This window comes from Thamnophis elegans, chromosome 2 (genome assembly GCF_009769535.1).
Source record: "Thamnophis elegans isolate rThaEle1 chromosome 2, rThaEle1.pri, whole genome shotgun sequence".
Lineage (NCBI taxonomy): Eukaryota > Metazoa > Chordata > Lepidosauria > Squamata > Colubridae > Thamnophis > Thamnophis elegans.
In genome coordinates, this window is record NC_045542.1 from 65,241,581 (window position 1) to 65,268,538 (window position 26,958).

Here is a 26,958-nt window from a genome sequence, read left to right on the forward strand (position 1 = left end):
GTACTTTCTGTATTTGGTTCTATAATTATAAGTCTCTTTTCAATTTTCTCTAATTATTAAAAAAAATTGCATTTCTAAGAAAATTCTTTGCAAAGTTAGTGCCTTTTCTTCTTCATGTTGTGCCATTTTCCAGGTTATAAACACTGCCAAAACATCCGAGACTCTCCCGCAGCACCCAGAGAATGACCGTTCAGGTAAGCCAATGGTCATTCTCTGAGCTTGCGGGTTGGTTTCTGAACATTTTGTTACCAGGCTAGGTAACATCTTCAGCGGAGATGTTACCTAGTCTGGTAATGAAACGTTTGGAAGCCAACCCACAAGCTTGGAGAATAAACCTTTACCCTCATAAAGTTATGTATCATCCAGATATCGATACCTCAACCCATGGTAATGGATGATCTTAGTCAGAGGCTTCGTGTAGATATTAAAAAGGAGTAAAGACAGTGCCGTGCCAATGGCATGCTAAAGAAGAGCATCTGTGGGTTGGATCTCTCTCAATACCAATTGAGACCAACCTTGAAGAAAAAAGTCAAAACAGCACAAGACTGGTCCAGCCCCAGATCCCCTAGTCAGCTCAAAAGGACACCATGGTTGTTGGTGTTGAAGGTTGCTGAGAGGATGGTTGCATTACCCCATTCTGTTCTTCATAAGATGTTTTCCGATATTAAACTGTCAAACATAGCTTATCTGGATTTTATATATTTTTAATGCAAACAACGTAAATGCATCTAAGGAAACCCAGTGATGTATATGTTTTTGGTAATTTGTTCTGGACTGCTGTTTGCTTTTTATATTCCTTTTCCTCCTTTATTTGGATTTTTTTTTCAAAAGTTAGAAAACTGAATCTGTGATGAAGAGTGGTTGACATCTTCTATTGTGAATATTAGTTAAATAAGTTCAATGACTGGATTGACAATGGAAAAGGTAGGGATCCTGGGACATATGAGAGCCAAACCTTTCTTTCTTCTACAAATGGAGAACTTGACTTAAGGGCAACAGCAGAAATACAGCACTACAAATTTATTAGAAATCTTGGAATCACTGAAACTGTACACCTGCAAAGCCTCTAAGGCCCTTTGGATCTTCTCTCCATTCTTAATTACCCATTTTCTTTTCACTCTTTGCTGTGTCAGTGAAACATTTTCCCTGTTGCTTTTTGCCTGGAAGCCTGTGTGAAAATGCCAAATGCTTATAGCATGGGGTTATATTCTGGACAGTTGATTATTCTGCCTTGATTCACCAATATAACATTCATCTGATCACTTCACATACAGATTTTGTGTGAGGACCTTTCTAAAACTGGAACAAGCACAATTAATCTTTGCAACTGTCCATTAAAAAAGCTGGTTTTATGTTCTGTGAAGAGAATATTTTAAAATGAGAAATTTCTGGGGATAGTTTTGGAGCTTGATTCAGTATTTATTTTCACCTTAAATTAGCATCATCCAAAATGATTTTTAATTATCCCAATTATCTGCTGATGAGAGTTTTTCAACTATAAATGCAGTTAGGAAGCACTGAGGTTTATAACCAAACAAGGCTATCCTTAATTTCCTTTCTCCAGACTGCTTGGGCCATTTTGAAGCAGTGGATAGGGCTCTATATGGTTAGGATATATAATATACATACAAAGAGAGGAGGGAGGGAGGGAGAGGGAGAGGAAGAGAGAATTAAGTGTAAATAACAAATAGTGCTGTTGTAGAAGTGAGAAACAGTTTCCAGTATAATTTACTTCACTTTCAGATAATGCTTTATCCCCAAATTCAATTATAGGAGCTTTTTTTCTGTAATGCTTCAAAAGGTTCACATTTGTTTAAATTAAGAGAAGGAATCACAAAATCACAACATGCTGGTGTGGTAATCCAGTCGACCCCTGTACCCAGTGCAGGAACCTACAACATTATCCCCAGCAGAGGGGGTTCAGTGTTTCATTACGGCAAAAAAGGAGAAGTTAATTTCCTAAGGAAGTTGTCTCTTTGCTAAGCAAGCAACTCTTATTATTAGAATCTTTTTTTAAAAAAATAAATTTGTCATAATAGCAATATAGTCAATAAATGCAGTATTTATATAGTACTGACTAAAAAAATTTAACAGTCTAATAATGTTTAGGCAACTTAAACCAAAAAAATATCGTTAAAAAAGAGGCTTATGTCAGTGTTAGCTATGATTTAAAATTTTGATGTTGGTAATCATAATGTACTTTACATTTTACAAAGCCAAATATAACATTAATAAGCAACTGCAGATGACATCAAAATGATTGTTGTACAGTAAAGATCTCTGTCTAAAGCTGATTTTTTCCCCCTTGATCTCTAACTAAAGCAAACTTCTTTATAATTGAAATCCATTCTTTATATTGCTTCTGAACAATTTTCCCTCACAGTTTATATCACAAATCTGCCGGAAGTGGACTTGAACAAAATGAAGGCATTGAAGAGAACTGGAACAAATGTTGTGGTCTGACCAACTGTGACCGGAAACGCATAACTATCTTGGTACTACATTTCTTTTGATGCCACTGTAAGATTGCATTTTTTTCTTTCTGCAACTCAATTACATAGTTGGCTTTTGGTCAATTTGTGATCCACTGAGAGACACAATTCCTTTTAGCATATACTATTGTCTAATATGATTCCTGCCTGATTCTATATTCAATCCACTGATCTTTTTAAAATTCCCTATGGAAATATAAAATATTATATTTTTTTCCTCTTTGGAATGTTTCTGCCCAGTTCTAGTTGCCAAGTTCTTCCTTAATCTGAGTACTGCCCCCTGAAGTTTTTGGTACCCGCCCACCCCATTTTCCTGTTGTCTTCAGATATAATGATCATATTTTCTCTCTCTTTGCCAATTCACCTACTCATTAAATTTGCTACCCTCATCAATGCTCACAGCTCTTTCACAGACCTGTGCAGAGCAATGAAAAAATTGAGTCACTTGAGGTGCACGTTCCCAATTGAGGTTGAATGAGGCAACATACGGTCTTCAGCTTTTAGACTGTAAATAAGTGTTTTGAATTTCTTCTAAAAACAATGGTTCAGTATTAGTTAATTCAGTGTTCGTGGCAGCTTTATAAAACATAGCTACCACCAATAATGAGAATCAACTGTTTATTGATACAGTCTTTGTCACTGCCAGAAAAGTAGCTCTGGGAATAATAGGTGGAATTATAATCCATATCCCCATGGTGGCTTTGTTGTACTCTACTTTCATGATGTCCTAAATTTTACTGTCATTCTCACACTGTGATCTTGGCTTGTTCCCCAGACAGGCCAGTGCTGCATTACTATCCATACAGCTTTAACTTGTATCAGAGGTGGGTTCCTGCCAGTTTGCACCAGTTCTGTAAAACCGGTTTGTCAAATCTACCAATCCGGTTAGAAGAGGTTCCACCAGTGGACCCAGAAAGCAGGCCACACCTACAGAAGAGGTTCCAAAATTTTTTGAAACCCACCACTGACTTGTATCATAGTAGCCCAGCAACCCCCATAAGGTGAAAATCTTCTTCATGTTGGCATTCTTAATGTTTGAGTTACTTTACATGCTGCTATTTTTATTCCTTTCCCTCCATACCACTGAGTGATTATTTGGGACGTTTTTATTTCAGTCACCTGAAACAGAACCAGTTTGGTGTAGTGGTGAAGGTGTTGGTCTAGAAATCAAGATTTCCTGTGAGATGTGGTCCTTTTAGATATGAAAGCCAGCTGGGTGACTTTGGGCCAGTCACTCTCTCCCTCTCTCAGTCCAATCCACCTCACAGGGTTGTTGTTGTTGTGGGGGAAATAGGGGATAAGAGTAGTACGTATGCTTGCCACCTTGACTAGACCAATTTTATATACAGTATAATATATAGATTATTACTGTAATTGTTTCACCCATTGACCACATGATGGCAGCAAGGAGTGGCATTTTATATTACTTGGCTGCCTTTCAATAGTACTGAATATTTGTGCTATCACAGCACCCATTCTGTTAAGAAATTTGGAAAGAAAAACCAATTTAAGCTCTGTCAGAATAGTTGGAGAGAAAGTCCATTGAAGCAGAAAGGAAAAAGAAATGTAAGAACATCTTTAAGTGGTTGCAAACCTCATTTATGGTGGAAAATGGACTCGCCAGAAAGGTTAGGGTGAGGGTCTTTTTAAATAACTTCGGAGTTTGGATGATGCTATGAATAGACACTCCAAAACTATCCCCAGATAGTTTTCATTTTGAAATATTCTCTTTACAGTACATACATTCAGGAACTTTTTTTTAATTGACAGTTACTTAGATTAATTGTTCCAGTTATAAAAAGGTACTCACACAAAATCCCCTTTAGTGTGTAAAAAGACCAGATGCATGTACCTTGGTGAATCAAGGCAGTGCAATACATTGGTCAGAATGCAGTCCCAGACTTTAAGTGTTTGGTATTTTCACACAGGCCTCTTGACAAAAAGCAACAGGGAAAATGTTTCACTGACAGCAAAGAGTGAGAAGAAAGTGGGCAATAGGCATGGTTATGAGAAGATCCCAGGCCCTCAGATGCCTCGCTTTCTTCCCTGTCAGTCTGCTGTACCTTCATTGAAGTGCGGGGAGAGGGAGAGAGAGGGTGGGGGGCTCAAACAAATGACTGGATCTTTTTGAAGTTGCATTTACTTATATTTGCATTAAAATATATCAGAGTTACATTAACGTCTCTTGGTCTGAGTTTGACAGTTTAATCTGAGAAGATTTCAGTGTTTGATACAGCAAGTATTTAAAATATATATCTGCTCCTTTGAGACTTGTCATATGTTGAATCGCCACGGCTTTGTTCCTCAAACAATGAGTGATCTATTTCTGTGCTGAATTGTGAAGAGGGAAGTTACAGAAGGGAAAAAACAGAACTTTTCAACTAATCATTTATAAGCTATTTAAGTGTAACAGAAATGGAATGATTTACTGTTTTGCTATTCCTATTGTATTTGGCGTAGATATCTGGATGATTCAGTTGTACCAGGACTCAACCATATTGGAAAGATTGGGGGGAGGGAGGCTTGGAAAATCAAATACATATAATCTTCAAGAAGATTAAATACATATAATACATATAATGTTCAAGAAACAACAACAACATATAACTGAATAAAATGCAAAAGAAGAGAGTGATGAATATATATATTACTGAATATTCAATTATAAGTAGTCAGTGAAAATCAGCTAGCGAAGACCACAATGTGGAAATTATCAACACTATTAATAAAGTATGTGTTTCTTAGAGAGAAAACTTCTGGAAATGGACAAAAAATTGGGGAAAAAAGAGAAGAGATATGCAGAAGTCTCATAAATTGGGTTTGTTTTAAAAATATTATACATTGATAAATATACATACATAGACAGAACAATATTTTACAAATTGGAAAAGAAGACAATGTTATATTATTTGTTCATAACAACCTATCAAACCTAAGGCATGATTTAATAAGCATATGATTAGACTATGATTAGGAAAAGTATAAAAGAGAATTTATGTAGAAACTGTTTCACTTGTCCAAGAAATAAGGTTCAATCTGTGCCTTAGAGAGATCTGTATTTCTAAGCTTTGGCATGGACATATATTAGTCATTTAATTTAATTAGATTCTAATAGGGTTCTCTTCCAAATTCTTCCAAAAATGTGTTTCTTTTTCAAGGAAACCTTTCCTCCAAGATCTCTCAAAATTTCCAACTACTGTAGAAGTATGTTACAAAATCTCAATTCCATCATATCCCTATCCGGCTTCACTTTCAAGGATTAAGGAAGAAATAAGAGAGACTTTGGACAGTGATGAGGACCTGATTTCTCACATTCTGATTCTGTACAGCCTTTTCAATTAATCAGATGTTATAAATATTTCCCCTTATACCTAGACTCTGAAATAGCTTTGGTGCTTCTTCCCTATCCACCATTAGAGGCAGAGGTAAAGCTGTCTTAAGAGGAAAACATGCTCGTGGGGATGCCAGAGGGGCTCCAGCACAAGTAGCAGCCAATGGAATGCAGAAGGACTGTTCAATAATGCAGGTCATTGCAAACAAAAGACCTCCAGGTTAACTTGTAGACTTACTGGGTGGGGGGTGGGCAATGGAAGCCAGTTTTTTGGAGGGTGAAGGGGAAGGAAAGGTACGCCAAATCCTCTTCCTGCTAAATATTGACATTTTCTTGTCTGCACACATCTGAAGATTGCATGTAAACTGCCTGTGTCAGGTTTTGCTGTTCCTTTGCAAAGCACTGAGCAATCTGCCTCTCCTGCGGAAATTTTGAAATGAAAGGAACTGCAAATGCAGCAGCTGTGGGGGTGGGGGCAAAATGCAGAGGTGAAATCAGTAACTCAGCTTTAAAGGAGACTCCTCCTCTTCCCTCCCTTAAATTAAATAGGTCATTTAATCCCAGAATTTTTGATAACTCTCACATCAGCAAGGGCTGTTTTAAAAAGTCTATACTTTGTGTTAGATGCGGGAGTCGAATTAAGAGGCAGGACTCAGCATAGTGACTACAGCTCTCTATTCCAGGCTTGGTACATTCTGCTTGCCGACTGTCAGGCAGCTCCCTCTCTTAACGGGAGCTGTCCGGCAGCCCAACTACTCAGGTTGCTGTATTTTCCCGCCGGTAGTGTCAGCCAATGAGTAAACCTTCCCGCTTTCCGCTTGGAAAGCGGACCTGAGTGAAGCCTGCATCCCAGGCTTCACTCCTCATTAGCATATATAACACCTTGTACCTCCCATGAATTACTATCAGATTTCCACTCCATGGAAGTTTCAGATTCTGAATCAATACATGGAGCAGCCTTGGTCTGTAACTGCATTTTCTTCAGGGCGTGAGAACAAAGGGAAAGCACCTTTCTACCCAAGAAATCTCAGTTCTTCTATTAAGGTTGTTCTGATCTGGATCAACTAGTGGATTGAAACTGAATGTGGACTTGAATTCACAGAATTATTAGCAATTACTATGCTCTTTCCTGATTGGAGAATTCCAGGAGTTAAAGTCTACAGATCTGGAAGTTGCCAAGTTTGAGAAACACTAGTCAAGCAATTGTGTGATGGACATGAGGGAAGAATAGCGCTTTCACGACCATCTGGATTCCATTATGGTATGTTGTTACCATATCCTGTTTTAATATCCAGACCTTTGGCTAAGGACTTCATTGACAGGTTTTTTTTTTTTTAAATCTTGGAACTTCTTAAAAGTTAATGTGCTATTTCCATTGAACTACAGCTCCACAAAAGCTGTGGTTCAGCATTGCTGCTATGGTTGGAGGTTTACAATTCATTGCATGGAGTGGAGAAGAGCAAAGGGTATACAGGAGCTGGTAATCTCGGTTGCATTCAGTTTCTGGTGTTGCGAGTGGAGGGGCTGGGGGGGGGGGGTTGTGTAGGCAAATGTCAAGGCCAGTCCTGCTTCTGCAGTTGCAGGGGGGCTGCGGGGGAGAGTTGCACAGCTGACCTGCCTGTTAGGTGTCAGGCTGGAGTGGCAATGGTGAGGCTCCCCTAAGTCGCATGCCATCTCCATTCGCCTGCCTGTTCAACCCCTCTAACCTCCCGCCTGCAATGCCAGAAGTTGCACCAGCCTTGCCACTCACTGTGCAACACCCCCCCCAACAGCCTCCCCTGCAACTGCAGAAACAGGTGAAACTGCATTCTGACTGATACCTTAGTTGCTAACTAGTGTCCATTCATACTACCTCTTATTGTTCATTCAGTGGAGTGTAAATGTTCTTTCTGCAAGTGATTCTTGGAGCTAAACTATATGAGCATTTAAATTTGCCACTATGATAATCTTTCATGAGGCCAAAGGTGGGTTGCTCCCAGTTCGGCTGGGATATGGCGAACCAGTAGCGGTGGGAGGCTCCACCCACCAGCCCGGATGCTTCTGGAAACCCACCACTGCATGAGGAATATGGACAATAGAGTTCCAGGCCCATTTTCATCACACAAGGTTGTCCATGCTTTTTTGGATTATCACAACTATTGAGTAAAGCCTGTTTCATTCATGCTTTGTTATGACTCTTAATATGCAAAGATGAGAGGAGAGACAGACCCTGCCTGCTTTTCTGGTTGTGAGGCTGGAGCAGCACAACTTCATTGAGTGCTTGTTAGAAGGAAGAGGTTGGTGAAGGACAATTTCCTATTTAACAAAGGAACTCCTTCACTGAGCTCCCAAACAGGACAGCAAACATTTCATTTTTTTAAAGTGAGTTTTTAAGACATTATGCACTGTACTCCAAAGGGACCTGGTCAAGGAGAATAATTCACAGTGAATTGAGATATAGGGAATGAAAAAATACACCCCAAATCAGTGTTTCATTTTTCTTAAATTTTATTATTGTGTAGATCTGCACATTATAGATTTTTAAAAGGTCCTGCACCGATTTGAATCCATAAATGCAGTGCTAATGCCTTCTACTTCCCAAGCATTTTCAGTGTCATGAATTATTCTGTACCAAGTCCCCATCTCTTGGTGGTGGCACCAGCCATGCTCTCCATGGTGGCCTACACTGCTTTGTCCTGCACCCCGCGCTTCGTTCATCTTCATTCTTTGCCATTTCTTCTACCTGTTCGCTGCTGTAACAGACCAGGATGATGACCAATAGGCGTTGCGGGCGGTGAGCGACATCTGTTACGGCAGCGAGCGAGTGACGAGAAATGAAGAAGAACGTAGGGAGGCAGTTGGGCGTAGGGTGGAGGATGAAGCTATGCAGGGGGTGTGGAGTTGCCCCATACCAGCTTACCTGAGGGCCCTTCAGCCAGGTAACCCATACCAAACCCTCACCCCCTACCCCACTCCTCCCAGGGCAGCCACATCTCTTCACTAACCTGCTTTCCAGCTCCGTAGAGATTGGGGACATATTTTTTCCTAATATATTATGTACTATATGATTTACTAAAACAGTTATGCGGCACCATATATTGACAGTTCTCAGTAAAGCAAAATACAGCAAATTAATAAAAGACAATAAAAATAACAAAACTCAAAATAATACAAATGTGTTAGGAATGGTGACTGTTGAGTCTTGTTGGATAAATTTAGCACTTCCAGGGCTTTTCACAAATCCAGCCATCCACACTTTTTCCACATTGACGATCTTCCCATCGGCCTTCAGAATTCATCACTACACAGTCTTGCCCATGTCCACTGTTGTTGGGTTCTCCATCACGCCAGCGCCTGCAGTTAGAAATTCAAGGGATTATAAAAATGGCAAAATTAATTAGTCAGCACTGGTAAATGGGCGAACCAGCATCAAGAATCCAACATCAACCTAAGCTACCTATATTCTCCATTATTACAGCAACATGTGGGCAGAAAATGCTTCAGAAAGCACACAAGTGGGAGAGATATACATGCGGGCACACTTCTACAAGAAACAACGTTTTTTTTTTCTGTATAAGTGTCTATGCAGCAAGTCTTAGCTAGCAGTGTAAGAACAGGATGGCGAACCTGTGGCACGCATGCTCTTACACTATGGCATGCAGAGCCCACTTAGCAAGCATGTAAGCTGTTGCACCAGCTCAGCTCCACCACGCATGCAAACATGCCTCCCACCAGCCAGCTGGTTTTTAGGTCTCTGTCGCTCATGCCTGGGGGTGGGGCGCATGCGGGATATGTGTGCACATGCATGGCAGTGGGGAGTCACACATGCATGCACAGGGGGTGGGTGGAGTGCAGGGGGTCACACACGCATGCACAGAGGGTGAAGGGAGCAGGGGGGGTTTCAGGTGTGCATGCATAGGGGAAGAGGCAGGGTGGGTGGGTGTCCCGCGTACATTGCATTTCGGCGCATGACAACAAAAAGGTTAGCCATCACTGGTGTAAGATATGGGTCTCCAATAAACTTGCAGCAGGATGGAAACAGCAGAAGAAAGAGCCAGAAAATGGCCCATCTGATGATAGTGGATGACCCAGTAAACCACATTATATATCAGCACATTATCAATGAATGAAACCAGCACAAAATGGGGCCCCGGTTGCATAAAGGCACATAGCCACCATCACAATCATCTGAGAAAAACAAGCTGGGGGACAAAAAAGAAAAAAACAAAGCCGAAAATCAAAGTGATGAAGGTCTACCCGTAACAACAAAAGATAAAACAATCAGAAAAGTCATAAAATGGGGCAAAACTCAGTTAACAAATTTCTCACTTAACAACATAAATTTTGGGCTCAATTGTGTTTGTCAGTTGAAGACTACCTGCAGTCAGATAAAAGTATGTTGAAAGAGGCAGGCTGATTGCATAGTTTGAAAGTCTAGGGTAGAAATTCCCAAGTATTTATAAAGAAATGAGAAAAAGAGGAAGTTTTAATTGAGACTTACGCAAATGATGGGGAATTACCATCTAACCAAACAAAGTTGTTTTCGGTGTTAATATCACTTAGACCAATCCAGAGCGTCTTGCCATTTATATGTGAAGAAAGGAATTCCTGAAATATAAGACAGTTTAAATAGTTCAGCTATAATATATACCACATGAAATAGACCAATTGTTCTGTCTTATGAACTGTCCAATCGCTTTCCAAAACTCGTCAACCAGGTATGTGCAAACCTGCAGATCGTCTGGATGCAACTAGGAGGAGTATAAATTTAACCATTTAAAACTGTCCACTCCTTTTCTGTGGGCACATATCAAGGGAGTGTGTTTTGAAAGAATGGATTTAGTGTTCTCTAAAACACATGTACCAATCACAACAGTGTTTCCTGTCATTTGGTGACATCAAGAAACAAGAAGAGCAGAGAAGCTGGAGAAGTGAACCATTGGTTGTGCTTAATATACCCTGTACACCTGAAATCAGGATATACATAGGGTAGTCCTCGACTTACAACAATTTGTTTCATGAACATTTGCCGTTACAACCGCATTAAAAAAAACATATGACCGTTTTTCACACTTACAACTGCTGCAGAATCCCCATGGTCATGTGATTGAAGTTCAGATGCTATATTTATGAAGGTTGCAGTGCCTGGGATTATGTGATCACTTATTGTGACATTCTGACAAGCGAAGTCAATGGGGGAAGCCAGATTCAATTAACAACCATGTTACTAACTTAACAATTGAGTGATTCAATTAACAACTGTGGCAAGGGAGGTTGTAAAGTGGACCAAAACTTGCTTAACACCATCTTGCCTAGCAATATAAATATTGGGCCCAGTTATGGTTGTAAGTCAAGGATTGCCTTTGACAGCAAGCCTAAACACAGGACAAAGAAACAAGATAGTAATAATGGCAACAATAAATATGTTATTTGTCTAGTTTTCTCTCAACTTCAGAAGCCTAACTCTAACCCTAACCAAACTAAACAGTGATACAGTTTGTTAGTATACTCTCAATTGTGCCTCTGTAAAAAGTGGCCAGGACAGATGGAGAAAGATGTGCTCTCCTCATCCGATGCAGGAAATGCAGATGAATTTGTGAATAAGGTTATCCCCTTTCCATGGAACTGCAAAAATGTATCTTGTAAATCAGGATGCATATCATTCACCTTCAACACCAGAATATTAATATTAACTAAGAGCAGAGATCAGAAGAGACCATGTTGTACCTTGCCCAGAGAAACAGTTCAGGATGTTTGTTCACAGCCAAGCAAAGGGTCAGTACCCTCCACCCAACAGCCTCTCTCATGGTTGACTACAATTAGCTCCCTTCAACAACAGGTCAAATGTAGCATATAGACATGGAGCTGTTCCCGAACTGCATATCCCTTTCCACCATCTTTTCAATTATGAAGATTTCTGACCGTCTTTCTCTACTGAAGCAGGGCGTCCCTGCAAGTTTTTCCCTTCTCCTTCTAAGAGCTTCATAATCAGAGCCAACATGGCACCACTGTTCGATTCTCGAGAGCTGAAGTTTCCTTCCCACAGATGTGCTCCTCGAGTTAATGTGTGTGGTTGAAGTTTGAGAAGTGGGAAATGTTTGATTATTAAACAGGATTAGCTTATTACCTGTTCAACGTAATCCTCAATGATAACCAGTTTGCTTCCATCATTCTCGCATCTCTTCTCGGCTTGAGACCAGGCGTCGCTCCCCATCTTGAAATAGTAGCATTTTTCTCTGTTCAACAGCCAACCTTTTGGGCACACCTGGCAGCCTGAAGCTATAAAACAGTTGTAGATATTTAAAGACAGATAATCACATATTCTAGAGTTGCTTTTAATCATTAAATCAATATTATCAATGCTTGTGATAATTTGATCCTGCCTGTAAAACTCAACAGTCTTGAAAATAAAGTCTAGGCCCAGGTCTTGACTGGCAAAAACTAAAATACTGTATTTGCAGCTTAAAAAAAAAACTTAATGGTTTTCAGATGTTCTGCTCTGCAGATAATCAGATATGAAACCTCCTGGTTAAAATTGGCTCTAAGATTGTAGCTGCCATACTGGCCTCCCTGTTGCTCAACAATATCCCTACCCAAACTGCTAGATTTGATTGCTAGATGGCTTGTAGCTCTCAGGGCTTTCATCTGCCCCCAAATGGCATGAAGTGTGGGTCAGTTCAGGAGTTCCTCACTACCAGGGCAATCAAGGGCCTGACCCAAGGGTGAAATTCAGCAGGTTCTGACAGGTTCTGGAGAACTGGTAGCTGAAATTTTGAGTAATTCGGAGAACTGCCAAATACCATCTCTGGCTGGCCCCAGAGTGGGGTGGGAATGGAGATTTTGCAGTATCCTTCCCTGCCACGCCCACCAAGCCACGCTCACAGAAACGGTAGTAAAAAAAACCCTGAATTTCACCACTGGCCTGACCTAAGTCACCAAGAGGCTAACATATACCCTTGGCACTCTGTATTAGATGTGGTTTGTATCCCAGAGCAGTCGCAATATGGGAATGGAGGATATCACCACCAGTCCTTTGCCATAATCAGAGCATTCTCTTATCATCTTTTTCATCTTATCAATGCTGCTGCCACCTTGTGGTCAGGGGAAAACTACAGCAAGGGGCCCTATGAGTCAGCTTTGGAGGATGTGGAGGACCCTGGACAGGGTTCTGACTCCAAGAAGGGCGCAGAGAGGCTGGTTGGCCACCAGGAGGCACCTGAGCCTTGGACCAGTGGGGAGGAGACAAGGGAGTGTGATCAGGACGTCAGCAGTGGGGAGGAGCCAAGAGAGTTGTTCCTAGATGCCCGGCACCGGAGAGCTAATAGGCATAAGGAACAGTTACGCAGTTACAGGAGATAATTGCACTCAGCTGATGGTAATTAGGCCGCTCTCCAGGCTATAAAAGGAATGCTTGTGCACACGCCCCTTTTGCAGAAGTCAGCACATTAACTACTGTTGGAGAACAGTATTGTTAGCTTGGCAGACTGGATTGCTGCCAAGGCTTATCTGTGCTGGATTGCTGCCAAGGCTTGTCTGTGCTGGTTGCTGCCAAGGACCTGTCTGTCTGTTAATAAATTCCGTAAAGTATCTTTGGCTCGGAGTGTTTTGGTGTGGGACGAGGGCGGTCAGAACACATAGTAATGTATAATACTGTAAAATTGGGATATAGTTCAAAAATTGTAGGAGAACTTTCATTTGTACTTGTATTGTTTAATTCAAGCATTCATTGGTACTTGTATTGTTTAATTCAAATGTCATCAGCCTAGTATCAAACACAAGCTTTCCTCAACACAGCCTCAATTGCAACAAGATGGCATGCTTAACTCTGAAGGAATAACATTTTATGAATTGACAGACAGAGGAATTGTATCTTACCATTAATCTGATAGACTGCATTGATTAAATTAATGACCATATTTGCACTTCTGCCACTTTCATCCGATATCTCTTGTATCTTTGCATTCACTAAAAGTACAAATTTACAGGAAAGTAATTAAACGGAAATAAAACTTGATAGAACACAACTTTTCCCAATCTGTGTCTATCACAATACGTTGAAACTCCTATACCTATCATATCCTATTGACAGGATCATTGAAGAGTTTCAGTTCCAAGACATCTGGTGGGCATTGGAGAAAGTTAGCCATTGATACTGATGCAGAGAAGAATTCAAATAAAGAAACAATAAGTTTCTAAATCAAACCAAGAAGCTACCGCTGCCCCTAATTAAGGAAGCACAACCAATCAGCGCTAAAACTCATTGTATTTACTAGTTTGTTTGTAATTGCAGAGACAATGAGATTGGCAGAACTGATAGGTGTTTGGCTTTCAGAATAAAGGAGCATCTTCTGAAACAGGTCCAAACAGTCTTGAGTAATCCAACAACATCAGGAAATCATGGCCATAAAATGCCTTCTTCGGCCATTGAGAGACACTTACTAGCTAATGGTCACCAGGTGGACCAAAACTCTGCATTTAAAGTTGCACGCAGGAACTCTTGTTTCCTGTGTTTTGTTGAGGCAGTTGCCATTAACCTTTTGAAGCTCCCCTTGTGCCTGCAGAAACTGCTTTATGTCAACCTCTCATGGGCGTAACTCTTGCCATTGGTTGCTTTCCTGCATACATTATATAGGCTTAATTAATGCTCTTGTTAGATCTTACATTTGAGGCTGATTTTAATTGTGTTATTGTAATGTAGGTACTGATGAATCAATATGAAATGCTTGTATCTACCTCTGTTCGTCTTTTGGCTGTATTGTTAAATAAATAATATTTTCCTTATATTCCAGAGGTGGGTTCCTACCAGTTCGCACTGGTTCGGTAGAACCGGTTCATCAAATCTACCGAACCGGTTAGAAGAGGTTCCACCAGTGGACCCAGAAAGCAGGCCACACCTACAGAAGAGGTTCCAAAAATTTTTGAAACCCACCACTGTTATATTCACACATTCATATGGCATACTCAAGAAAAGATAAGCCTAAAACCATTTTTGCTGTCACTGAAATGTTGATGACAAGCAATTTATGCCTAGAAGAATTTTCCATCTTCCAACTTTCCATTAATGCAAAGATAGATTTCTGCCAGAACTTGCTTTCACTCTGGCCAGGAAATCATCTTGGCAAAACCATCTTGGCAAAACAAAATCCAGAATAGCTTCTGACCCAGCACCATCTTTGGGACCAGAAATCCAATAGCACGTACATTCAAAATTGAATCACTGTCGTAATTTGAATCACACTATATGAATCCAAAATAAATGTATAACAAAAAATTAGAGTGATTGTCTCAACTCCCACTCCATAAATTTTAGCAATTATGCAAAACTAAGTAAGCTTAAAGATAAGGTTTTGGCTTCTTTATTTTCAGTGAAAAAGTATAAATATGTAAGATTTTATCATTGTTTTATTTGATATATAGATTAAAAATGATTGTTAAAATCAGTTTTGCCCAACCATAATGTCCATGAATTTGTTAGTTTTATTTAAGTGAAAATCCCAGCAGTTCATTTCTTATTTTTGGATCTTATACAGTAGTATCACAAAGTCTGAGAACTCCTGATTTAGTTACTGAGTAATCTTATTGCTTTCCATACATTTCCTCCCATCCATAGGAAATATTCATGTCTGAATACATGAAAGTTTCACACAACTGCTTTCTAACACAAGAGGACAGGGGAAGTATTTAGTGGACTGTTGATACTGTTGTGTCCCGCCCTGGTCGCCCCTCCCCTGTCCCCTGATCAATCACCCAAGGCAGATTTCTCACTTTAATGTAGGACCATCTTTGATAGGGAAAGTTGTCAAAAGAGTCCTTCAAGGACAAAAAAACAATAGAGATACAATGAACATCTAGGATCTAGGAACTTAGACTGATGTTGCCAGGAATGACTCAGTTTTCAATCTGGAACAATTCAAAGTAAATCTTATTCATGAAATTCCCTATTAGCAAGCTCATGTATCCACCTTGTATTTCTTTCTCACCAGAATTAAGCCCATATCTGCCTATAAAAACCACTTACCATTCTTTTTCAGGCCATTGTGATCATCCTCCAGCTTTTTAAGGGTGATATTTAGCGCTGTTTCTGAAAAGAAAAAACATAGTAGATTGCAATTGTTACTTTTAAGACCTCTATATTTCCCTGCACCGGAAGAAATAGGAAATGCTATGGGATTAAGTTATAGTGGTTTGATTTAAAATTAAATATCGAGACCACAGTGGAAGCCCACTCCTGTAATAAGCAACCTAACTGTAAATTCTGTTTGAAATTCCCCAGAGCAACTGTGCACATGTTTCTCTATGTCCCAAGTTTAAAAATAGGAATTGCTTTTTCTTCTCCCTCCTAGCAATCCTTGAAGAGTACAAGTCTCAGACCTTATCCAATAAGCCAATTTCCTACTCTCACAGAAAAGGAATATCCCTCCCCCCACCATCCTAAGTGGGCAGGAACTTCCATTGACAAATTGCTTTATTAGTTCATTCAATTGGGCCATTAATCATTTCCTCCTAATAACAGATAATCAGCCAAGGCATCCAATAGGATAAAGGTAAAGATTCCCGCACACATGTGTGCTTGTTGTTCCTGACTCTAGGGGGCGGTGCTCATCTCTGTTCCAAAGCTGAAGAGCCAGCGCTGGCCAAAGACGTCTCTGTAGTCATGTGGCCGGCATGACTCAATGCCAAAGGCACATGGAACACTGTTACCTTCCCACCAAAGGTGGTTCCAATTTTTCTACTTCCATTTTTCTTGCTTTCAAACTGCTAGGTTGGCAGAACCTGATATGGGAGCTCACTCTATTACGCAGTGCTAGGGATTTAAACCGCCAAACTGCCGACCATTCTGATCGACAAGCTCAGTGTCTTAGCCACTGAGCCACCAGGTCCCTCATTCCAATAGAATAAAGGAGACCAAAAAAAGGTTAAGATAGCGGTTATATGTCTTTGATTGTATGGGCATAGCATCATCTTGAATTGTTGACCCCCTCCCCCAGACACTGAAATATGGTCACCCAGCAGCCAAAACAACATGTGATAGGTCAGAGAACAAAAATAAACAACTCTAGGATGCTTGGCACAAGGAAGGAAAGAAGCAAAGCGAAACATCAGTTGGGATATCAGACACAAGATAAAGCTAATGCATACCCTGAGAAACATGGTTGGATTGGATCTGCTGTAACTTCTTCTCTGTTTTGAGATCTAGAAAGACAGAATATTAGCCTGAGAGACCTAGTTCAAAGTTTAATGTTTTGCCAGCCAGATAATGTACAATATATGGATTAACTGGAAATTATAAGACAGTTATCCCACTTTAAACCCCTATAGGTCAGGTTTAGCTTCAGCAGCTTCAGGAGTTTATAGACCCAACCCCACTGGAAATTTTTCCCAAAGACCGAGACCTTTTTCTCTAAAGATATTAAGTCAAAACAAGAAACTAAATGCTTATGGGAGAGGTTGTTTTTTTTTTCTCAGTAAAGGCAATCATATCTGGGGAAATCCTGGTTCAGGCCTAATAAACTTAGGATAATAGAATAGGATGGATACACAGAAAAGCTAGCCTAGTCTAACAGTAAATATAAATTTACTGTTAGCTTGTATAAGCAGAATATGTACATACCTCAATGAATTCAAAATTGGAAATGTTCACTTTCAAGACCCATCAAAATGATGAGCATTAGTCTCTGATCAATATATCTTGCCAAGAAATAGGAAAATAAATGAATGCTTTGTGAAATGCTGCATTTCAGTTATATTCTAGTTACTATTATCACTATGAAACTTTGTTGGCTACCTTAAGATAGCCTTTGGTAAGGCGAATACCATCCAGATCTGTAGAATCAATTTCTAGAATACAGGCTAGGGAATTCTGATAGTTGAAACCCATACATCTTGAAGGCCATAAAAGACTACATTGCCTACAGCAAAACAGGTTGTATTATATTTTTGCATTGTTTTTCTGGAACTCAGTGATGAAATATAGGAAAGATATTTTCCCAAAAGACTGTTCATTTGCATCTTTCCCCTTTCATATACCGGTAAGTCTACTTTTGCAGTTATTTACAAAACATTTCTGCACATGTATGACTGGTTAGCTATTTCAATTATTGCTCTTTTAAAAATGGATTTTTGTAATTGAGATAGAAATTATATATATATATTGTAAAAATCTAATAGATACCTTTCACCCTGGCTTCGCTGATAACAGATAAGAGCCTGTGGCCTAATGGCTAAGATGTCTGCCTAGTATGTAATATAGCCCAGGTTCAAATCCCAGTAAGGGTATGGCTAGCTGATGAGAGCTAAATAGCTTGAAATAGATCTATACTAGTCTCCCTTTATTTATTTATCATCACAAATACAACAATACACACACACACACACACACACACACAATTGTTTGGAACAACAATATGGAATTATTACCATTTTTTGTCAGCAAAGTTTGATTCATACGCAGCTCTTCTAGTTCCTTGAAAATCTTAGAATCTGAAGAAATAGGGAGACTGAATTCAGACATTGCATCAAACCATGGTTTCCTGGATGAACCATAATTGTCCAGATTAGAACAACAATTATATGCTAAGCCACAAATCATCCTTTACAATTTACAGAAACTGGATATGCACTCCTCAGTGAGCCAAACCAATTACATTGCAATTTCTGTGAAATGTTTAACCTGGCCAAGACGAGCCAATTTGAAATGAATTAGTTTGATTTTCACTTTGAGAGATAGACATCCTCATTAGCATGGACATCAGTAGATTGTGAGTTCCTGTGAAAGTTAACGAGGAATGATCTCGAGCCTATAACAGAAAATAATAAGTTTCTGACATGTTTCAAATGGTTGTCTTCTTAAGGGATAAATCTGTACCGCACATTACCAGTCCACTCTCTTATATAAAGATTGTTATAATTAAAAAGTACAATCATTGACCAAATTTCTCCAAATTTCTCAAGCACTGGTATTTCCTAGTCTGTATTTCAGATTTTCATTGTCTTTTGCTAGCATGGAGGTGTTATACCTTTTACAATTAGGAGCAGGGGTGGGTTCCTACCCAAAGCGGTACCAGTTTGCTTCTTGCACGTGCCAGCCACACATTGCTCTCACATGCACAGTTCACTGTAAATGGTTCTGCAAATGCATGAAAACTATTAAAATCTAATAAAAAAGATGCCAGCAATGGCAAGGGCGATTGGGGAACTGGTTCAGGGGCGTGGCCAGCCTGGGTTGCTGCTGGTTCTGCGACCCAGGCCAGATTATCACTACCAGTTCGGCCGAAACGGGCCAAACCGGGAGCAACCCACCACTAATTAGGAGGAACAAGAAGTAAGGATGAAGGGGTGACAAGCAAAAGAGAATCTGAGTGATAGCTAAAAGAATCTGAGATGTCAATGAATAAGCTGCATCTAAGGAGGAAACCATGAGGCTCACTAAGAAAAGGACAGTGTTTTCATTTAATATAACTTTTATATTTACACAATATACAACTTTACTAATTTAAAAGAGTGGCCGATAGTATCTCTAACTAATAGCTAGCTATGGAGGAAAGCGTTTTACAATCTGTAGAGAAAAATGTGAGAAGGAATGATGGTTGGCCACCAGGTAGTAGGTTCTAAATAAAGGCTTTCATGTGAAGTGTTCAACTTGGGAATCACGTGACAGGAAAAGAATGGGACGTGAGCAAAAAAAAGCTACATTATTTCCTACAGTATTTTTTTTTCCAATCAGGACATTGAGATTAGTAGTCACAAAAAGCAAATATTCCTCCTCCTATCCTCAAACTTCATCAAACACAAAATAAATTGGATGAAAAGCGAGGTATTTTGTTGGGCTCCATCCAATCAATTCCAGCCAGCATGGCCAATAACCAGAGATGATGGCAATTACTTATAGTATCTGGGCAAATATTTCAGTGACAAAACAGATTCATCTTGTATAAAACTGAGCAATAGTTTTTAGTCAATATATTTAGTAAGTTGACTCTCTAAAAGTAAATTATTTTCAAACGCCTGTGTAATTGAAAACATAACTGAGATACTTTGTTTCTGATTTAGATTTTTTTTAAATAAAGGTGTCTCTCCCCTCCCAAAATTCCCCAAGCTGGTGAGAATTGTGGAAAATGCAAACTTAATGCATACGAATGGAAATACTATGAGGTTGATCTTCCTTACTCATTTGTAAGGTACCAGATTGTACACTATTCGGGTGATGGTTAACCTTTCTGGTACTGAGTGCCAAAACTGGAGCGCACGTGTATCTGCCAGAGCACTGGAACCTGGAAGAGAGCAGCTAGCCAGTACACATGTGCATGGCAGCCAGCTGCTCTTCTCTGTTCTGTTGTGCACATGAGTGCCAGACAGCTTCTCTCTTCTGGGTTCCGGTGTGCGCATGTACGAAGACTAGCTTGCCTGTGCACATGCACGCACCGGAGCCTGGAACAGAGCAGCGGGCCGGTGTGCATGCGTGCCAGACCAGCTGTCCAGCACACATGTACGCGACTGGACCTGGAAGAGCAACTGGCGACGGTGCATATGCCCACAGAGAGGGCTCTGCGTGCCACCTCTGGCATGCGTGCCATAGATTCACCATCACGGCCCTATTCTCTATCTTTTTCTTCATATCCAAGATCTTCTATTTTAGAATGGAGATAGATGAACCAGCTTTTGACACAAAAGACATACATTTTGATGCCATTACAGCAACGATGATGATCCACAGCAAAAGAAATGCAATGGTCACAAGAGAAAAGATCAGCAGGGATACTCCTGAACCACCTTGGCTGCGTAGTGGCAGGAAATTACCTGTGGACAAAAAACATATGTTTCATGAAACCTACAGTGATAAAACTAGGATAAGAATCCAATTATTAATATTATAGAACAGGTGTGTCAAACCCGCATTGTTATGGCATCATCATGTGACATATCATGAATTTTCCCCTCTTCACTAATGGGTGTGGGCATGGCCAACACATGATGCACCTGAGCCATGGGCCGTGAGTTTGACAGCCCTGCTATAAAAGAAAAAGTCCACAAAGATTCACACACACTAGCTAAGATCCCATTCATTCTAGAATAATATTTGAATTAGCTTTTCTCCATAGCAACAAAGCATGCTTTTATACAACTGGCTTCCTATATGGTATAAACGTTTATAATCATTAGGCTCTTTCTTCATCACACATGAAATGGATTATGACAGAGATGAGAATGGGCACAGGGAAAAAAACTGCCTTTGAAATGAAACACAATACATCAGAGTAAATGTTCTTAAACAATTGCACAATAAGAAAATTACTATTTCTCCACAGCTTACTGCAGCATTAGTGACTCGACAATTTGAATGGACCAAATGGCTAACACTGTATTTCCTGGTAATCCTCTAAGGAAGAATGTCAATATAATAATGTCCATAAGAAACTGATCTTATCATAATATCCACTGTTGTCCCAGACAAGTTCTTGTCATGTTTTCTCTCTCTCTCAGACAGTGCATTGTTTGTGTTTTCAAATAGAATAATTTATTCTATCAATAATTGCTATGGTAAATAATATCGATGAGAGTATGACTGTTGATAGGACGATGGCAGCCCTCTCATTGTTATAATATAAATATTCCTAGCCCGCTCATCCCCACATTTCATTTCCCAGGCTTCTGTGTAGAAGGAGAAAGAGAGATTCTAAATAGAATCAGAATAATTTACTCCATCAATAACTGCTATGGTAAATCGCTTTATTTCAAAATATGGTCTTGAATGGGAAGTCAGCTGCAGTATAATTTTTTAAAAAAAATCTTTGCAGTGAACCACAGTAGATCTGTATTATGTATTTTGTACTTATTTCAGCTCATGCCATTTAGGTACATTCAATAGCCCTCTGAATGTCTATGGAGATTCTCCATCATCCAGATTATGGTTGTCCCAAAGGTGCTTTTTTCCCAAAGGCAACTGGACTTTCTTGGGGGAGGGGGTTCTTTGAAAATGTTTCACGTCTCATCCAAGAAGTTTGAATGTTCCAAGCAAAATGTTTTCAAAGGAAAAAAAACAAGGAAGTCCAGTTGCCTTTTTGAAAAAGCACCTTTAGGTGACCTCTGAACCTTAGAGGTCATTTCTGAGTTTCAAAGGAGCTTTCACCACACTTTCTGTCTTGTGCTCATAGTCTCTCTTTCTTCACTGAACCCTGAGAAATGAAATTTGGTGGCAACCAGGCTAAGAGTGTTTATACTAACCATAACAATAATCTGTCAGTACCCATCATGTGTTACACTCTCAGCAATATTATTTAAAGTATTGATTACAAGAAGTTATGAATGTCTGCTAAGAAAGTGCTAGTTTTCCCTTGAATTTTTTAAAAAGCAATATCATTTGTATTGCATACCTCTGGTGTTAAGTATTGAATATATATATTTTAGCTACAGCTGTTAGAAATGCCTGAAGTATTTTTTTAAAAAAAATCAGCCTATGAACCAAACCATTTTATCTGTGAGGCAAAATAGGCAAGTAAAAGATTAATTATTTGATCTCTCAAGTTCCTTCATCTGATTTATGTAACTTTAGAGGGTAATAGTATGCACTTCCAGCTGAGTAAGACAGAGAAGATTTCTGAATTGCTTCTTAGCAAGAAAGCAGTAAGATAATGGCTAGGATGCCATTTTTTACTTCATCAATTCCTAGAATGCCTTGGGGAAACCCTGTTATAACTAAACTGTTTGAAACCTGATAAGAAGTCTTAAAGTACATGAATTAGATCTGGTTATCTTAGTTCCAGAACACATGTGAATGCCTTGTGTTCTTATGAATCTTGCTGATCCAGCAAAAGAGGTTATGACCAATTGATTACAAACGGATGAATGGAGGAAGCAGCTGTCTTTGGTATGACCCAGAGAAAGGGAACAAACGGATTGTCCTCTCAAACATTGCACAACAAAGATCATACGGTTTCAGGCTCAATATGCTTTCTGTTGTGGAACAGAATTCAATAGAAAGCTCCCTTATGGTGGGGCTGAGATTACTTTGATTCACCTTACCAGCACAGAGTTCAGATTCAGAAGCAGCACATTTAAAAGGAAAAAAGGCTCATTCCTTTGGCCAGTTAACTTCTGCGGGTGTGATAATTGATATTCTCTAAGGGAAACTCAGGTACATGTTTCCTACAGAATACTGACCTAGTTAGTAAACAAACTATGACTGTTTACATGTTTAATTGAAGGAACTGCAACCATGTGAGTTTTGCATGTCATGAGGTTCACATTATTTATGCCTACTTTATAAAGATAAACTTAGAAACCTTATTTCATATAATTGCTGAACTAGAAGAGTCAACTGGGGTCAAAATCCCTCTTCTCAGTACAAGAATAGAAAATAAACCATCACAGAGAGATGGTTGCCTACCTTATACTTGGCAACATCTAATGAAAGGGGCGTTTCAGACACTGTTTAAGAAAGTTTGGTTGCTATCTCCTTGTTTTTAGAAATGCAGATCAAAAATTGGAACATAAATGTAAAGAGATTGGGCTTTGTCTTCAGGTTCAGGTTAGTACTATAGGCCTTTCATCAGGTCAGATCATTGACCCATCTACCTCAGTGTTAGCTAGAGTTGACTGTTGAGTCTCTCAGGGCTCAAGATAGAGGACCCTCCCCACATATCTTAGAACAGGGGTCTCCAACCCCTGGTCCATGGACTGGCACTGGGCCACAACATGCCAGAAACTGGGTCATGTAAACAAGCAAAGCCCCATCCATGAGATGCAGGCAATAATGTAAATGATGCCACTTCTGGTCCGTGGGAAAAACCTCTCTCCGTTGAACTGGTCCCTGATGCCCAAAAGATTGTGGGCTACTGCCTTAGAAGACCTTTAAATCTGAGTTTTCTGGTATACAAAATCTTGTGGTCCTCCACTGAGCTACAGCAGCTCATATGATGAACTATCCCTCCATATCAACAATGAACAGTTACTCTCAGTAAGCATGTACCTCAAGCAGCTACAATTCTGCCTTATCCCTTTAATTTGCTAGGTGGATGGAATATTTAAATGTTTGGAAATAAGTGAAAATGGAAAGAATATTCTCTTTCTTCTCAAATACCCATTCATTTCCCATAGAATGTGCCTTTGCCATTTTTTTCCATTTTATATTTTGCACAAATCTAATCATTAGTAAGTCCCAGCATGGTGATTGAGGCTTATTGTCAGACACCATAAGTATAAGAATTCATATTATTGAAGAAGTTGTGGTCTTCTACCAAACTGGCAATCATTTTCATGAATAAATTCTTAAACAGCTGGCAGGCGTTTGTGCTGCCGTTCTGTTCCTCTCCATTTGGCTCTAAAAACAGCTGGTTTTCTGGAAACCCTCCCCCCCCAAGGGCACAAGTCAAAATTTCTGAATCCAGACAGAGCTGGCAATTACCTGCTGTTTCAAATTTCTTGCTTGGCTTTTTCCCCTGTTCCTCAGGTTCCTCGCATCTCTTATAGATACCCTGTGGTGATGACATTTTTCTCAGTCTTTGGAAACTGTCGGACTTTCAGCTATTTATTATAGTCTAAAGGTCTCCCAAACTTTTTCTGAGGAAAGGAAATGAGCATGAGCAGTCCCTCTTCCTCTTTTCAGAACTTCCACGAAGTTCTTAAAACCTTTCTCTGAAAATCCGTTTATCATCATCCCAATGCATGCCCTGGTTAACATGGCTTCCTAAGGGTGACGTTGGAATATGATGTCTAGTACTGCTTCAGTACTAAAGTGTCTGCTTTGTGCATGTCAGAATGAGTTCATAGATCTGGGCACCTTTCAAACCAACTGCAAATGTTGATTGGAAAACCCAGTGCCATGCATTATCAGACTTTTCTGGGAATCATGGATTCCTCCACATGGCAACATTGAAATGCTTTTCTGCTGCACAGGAGCCAGGTAGAAAATATACCAACATAAAAATATGCCTGGATTTCTCTCTTGGTGATGAAGCAGAATATGGATTCGGTTCCCAGGAGACATGAGGAGCAGGAAAAGCCTTTTTTAGTGATAGGCACCAGTAGCAGAAGGTCTGTAGAACTTTTTTTATTCTCCATGGAGTGGAGTTCCCATTCTGTGGAATTAGAAGACTGATACCAAAGGAGTTGTTCTTCCCTGGTTCATCTCCACATACTTCTTGGGGCAGAGAAATACAGGTAGTCCTTGTTTAGTGACCACAATTGAGGCTGGCAACTCTGTCACTAAGTGAAGCATTCACTAAGTGGAAAACCACATGACTACGATTGTGCTTTTCTTCTCCCCAACTCCCCTGCCCTTTGGAATGCTCACTGCAATGATACTGGGATAACTAGCCAGAAGAGATTTAATGTTTATATCTAAATTCATTGGAGAGGAAGGGATTACAAGAGACTAAGCAGGCACACATTGGGGAATGTTGTGGAGTGCTCTAGTGGTTGCCAGTACCAGCATGTTGCTTTCAATAGTGTGTACCCCATTATTTGCCTGCTTGCTCTCTTGTAATCCTTTCCCCTCCAATATCTCTGCTCTGGGGGGCGGGGGTCGACACAGGAAAACAATAGTCAGGAACAGGACACCATGTACTGACAGTGATCATATGACTGAGGAATAGCAGTGTTGTAACTTCAAACAGTGCCTGAACAAAACAGTAAGCAAGGACTACCTGTTGAGAAGAACAGCTCCTTCAGTGATACTTCTCCTTGCATCAAGAATAATAAATCTCCAACCATTCTTTATTAGAAAGAAATGGTGGCTAAACACTCAATTCCTGCCATTCCTATATAGTAAAGCATAGAAGGAAGTGAATCTTCTTGATGCTAAGAGGACTGTAAGCCACTTCCTCAATTCTCCCTCTCAGTCCCTGCTCCTCTTGCTTGCACCCAAAGAAAATGACAAACCAAATATGAGAAGTAGAGCAGACAAATAGAAGCTGTCTCTGCACTGGCATGGATAAGTTTAAAGCAGTGTTGACCTTTTACATCCTCTACATATGATAGTTGGGACGTCGCCATTCAATAGGTAGAAAGCCATGTTGTGCTGCAGGCTGGAGAAGCAGATGGATGGGCGGATAGACCAATCTATTTCTTTTATAGGTTTACAGTCAAAAGGCAAAAGAGATTAAAAATTCATCAGCAACAGAAAGTGCCTTCAAGATCTTCCAACATGTGAGTCATGGCTGTTGGGAGGGAATTTCATAAGAAAGAGGTCATGAAACTAATGAGACCATTTTTGGTTTAATTCATCCCTCTGTCATTTCTCGAGAAACAGCATTCCTTATGTAACTACTAATGGAACACTTCTTCCTCTTTGCTTTCTATTTCTTGACTAGACTACATGAGTCATAATAACTCAAAGAAAATGGTTTGATAAACTTCATACACCTCTGACATACTTTTTCTATTAAAACGGGGTGCTTAACTCTTTCCCATTTTCTTGATATCTATCATAAATTAATCTTCTTTCCAACACTTTTTCATCCTAGAACTTTCCTGATATGTGCAGTACATAGACTTTGCAAGGAAAAATAAGCTGAATGGAATAGATAAGCTGAAACATCATATACTGGGTTTCCTTAAAAATAAGACAGGGTCTTATTTTCTTTTGACCCCCGAAATAAGCGCTTTGCCTTATTTTCGGGGAGGTCTTATTATGTTTGAGGTGCAGGAGACAGCTAGCATGATCACTTCATGGCTGCTGCTGTGCTGCAATATTTTTCGGGAGGGCTTATTTTAGCGCATGTGGCCAAAAGCCCAATTGGGCTTATTATCTGGGGAGGTCTTATTTCCAGGGAAACAGGATGGTAGCATCTTTTCCCTTTCTTTTCCTCTTCTAATGCCCTTATTTTTTTGGAGATCCTTCTCATCTGAAGTGACATGTGTGCATCTTAGGAGAAGGCCTCTGAATTCTGTCAGTAATCTTGGAAAGTACTCTTAACAAGGCAGGCAGAAGTGGATTTCTATCTAAGAATTTCAGATAGGAAATTCTGGGCATTACATATAATATTTTTGTTAAAACCCACGTTAACTATTAAGCCTGTTTTTTTCTGGTCTTGCTTAAAATAACATTGATATTAGCAGTTCACCCTCACTCCTACAAACTAATCTGACTTCATTTCTTCCCCTCCTACCTCCCCACAGCAACAAACAACCATTCTTAGAGCTATTGGGGAAAGTGCTAGT

At 39.8% G+C, this 26,958-nt stretch overlaps 1 protein-coding gene across 1 annotated transcript; it reads right to left on the reverse strand.

Moving 5' to 3' along the window:
* Window positions 1-8,326: 8,326 nt before the first annotated feature.
* On the reverse strand, window positions 8,327-24,335 carry LOC116504119 (low affinity immunoglobulin epsilon Fc receptor-like). The gene is made up of 9 exons (XM_032210964.1): window positions 24,203-24,335; window positions 20,479-20,598; window positions 18,220-18,282; window positions 16,942-16,995; window positions 15,821-15,883; window positions 13,678-13,767; window positions 11,930-12,081; window positions 10,304-10,410; window positions 8,327-9,156 (listed from the first exon to the last, which is right to left on the reverse strand). The coding sequence occupies exons 1-9, from the start codon at window positions 24,285-24,287 to the stop codon at window positions 9,018-9,020; spliced, it is 873 nt and encodes a 290-aa protein (XP_032066855.1). The 5' UTR covers window positions 24,288-24,335; the 3' UTR covers window positions 8,327-9,017.
* Between the last annotated feature and the right edge of the window lie 2,623 nt (window positions 24,336-26,958).

Bases quoted from the DNA above. Each gene is read 5' to 3' on its own strand.
- LOC116504119 (XM_032210964.1), bottom strand. From the start codon at position 24,287: ATGTCATCACCACAGGGTATCTATAAGAGATGCGAGGAACCTGAGGAA. The intron at 18,283-20,478 runs GTATGTCTTTTG...CTATTTCTTCAG, and splicing joins TGCTGTAATGGCATCAAAAT to ATTCTAAGATTTTCAAGGAA. The intron at 10,411-11,929 runs GTAATAAGCTAA...CTTATATTTCAG, and splicing joins TTGAGGATTACGTTGAACAG to GAATTCCTTTCTTCACATAT.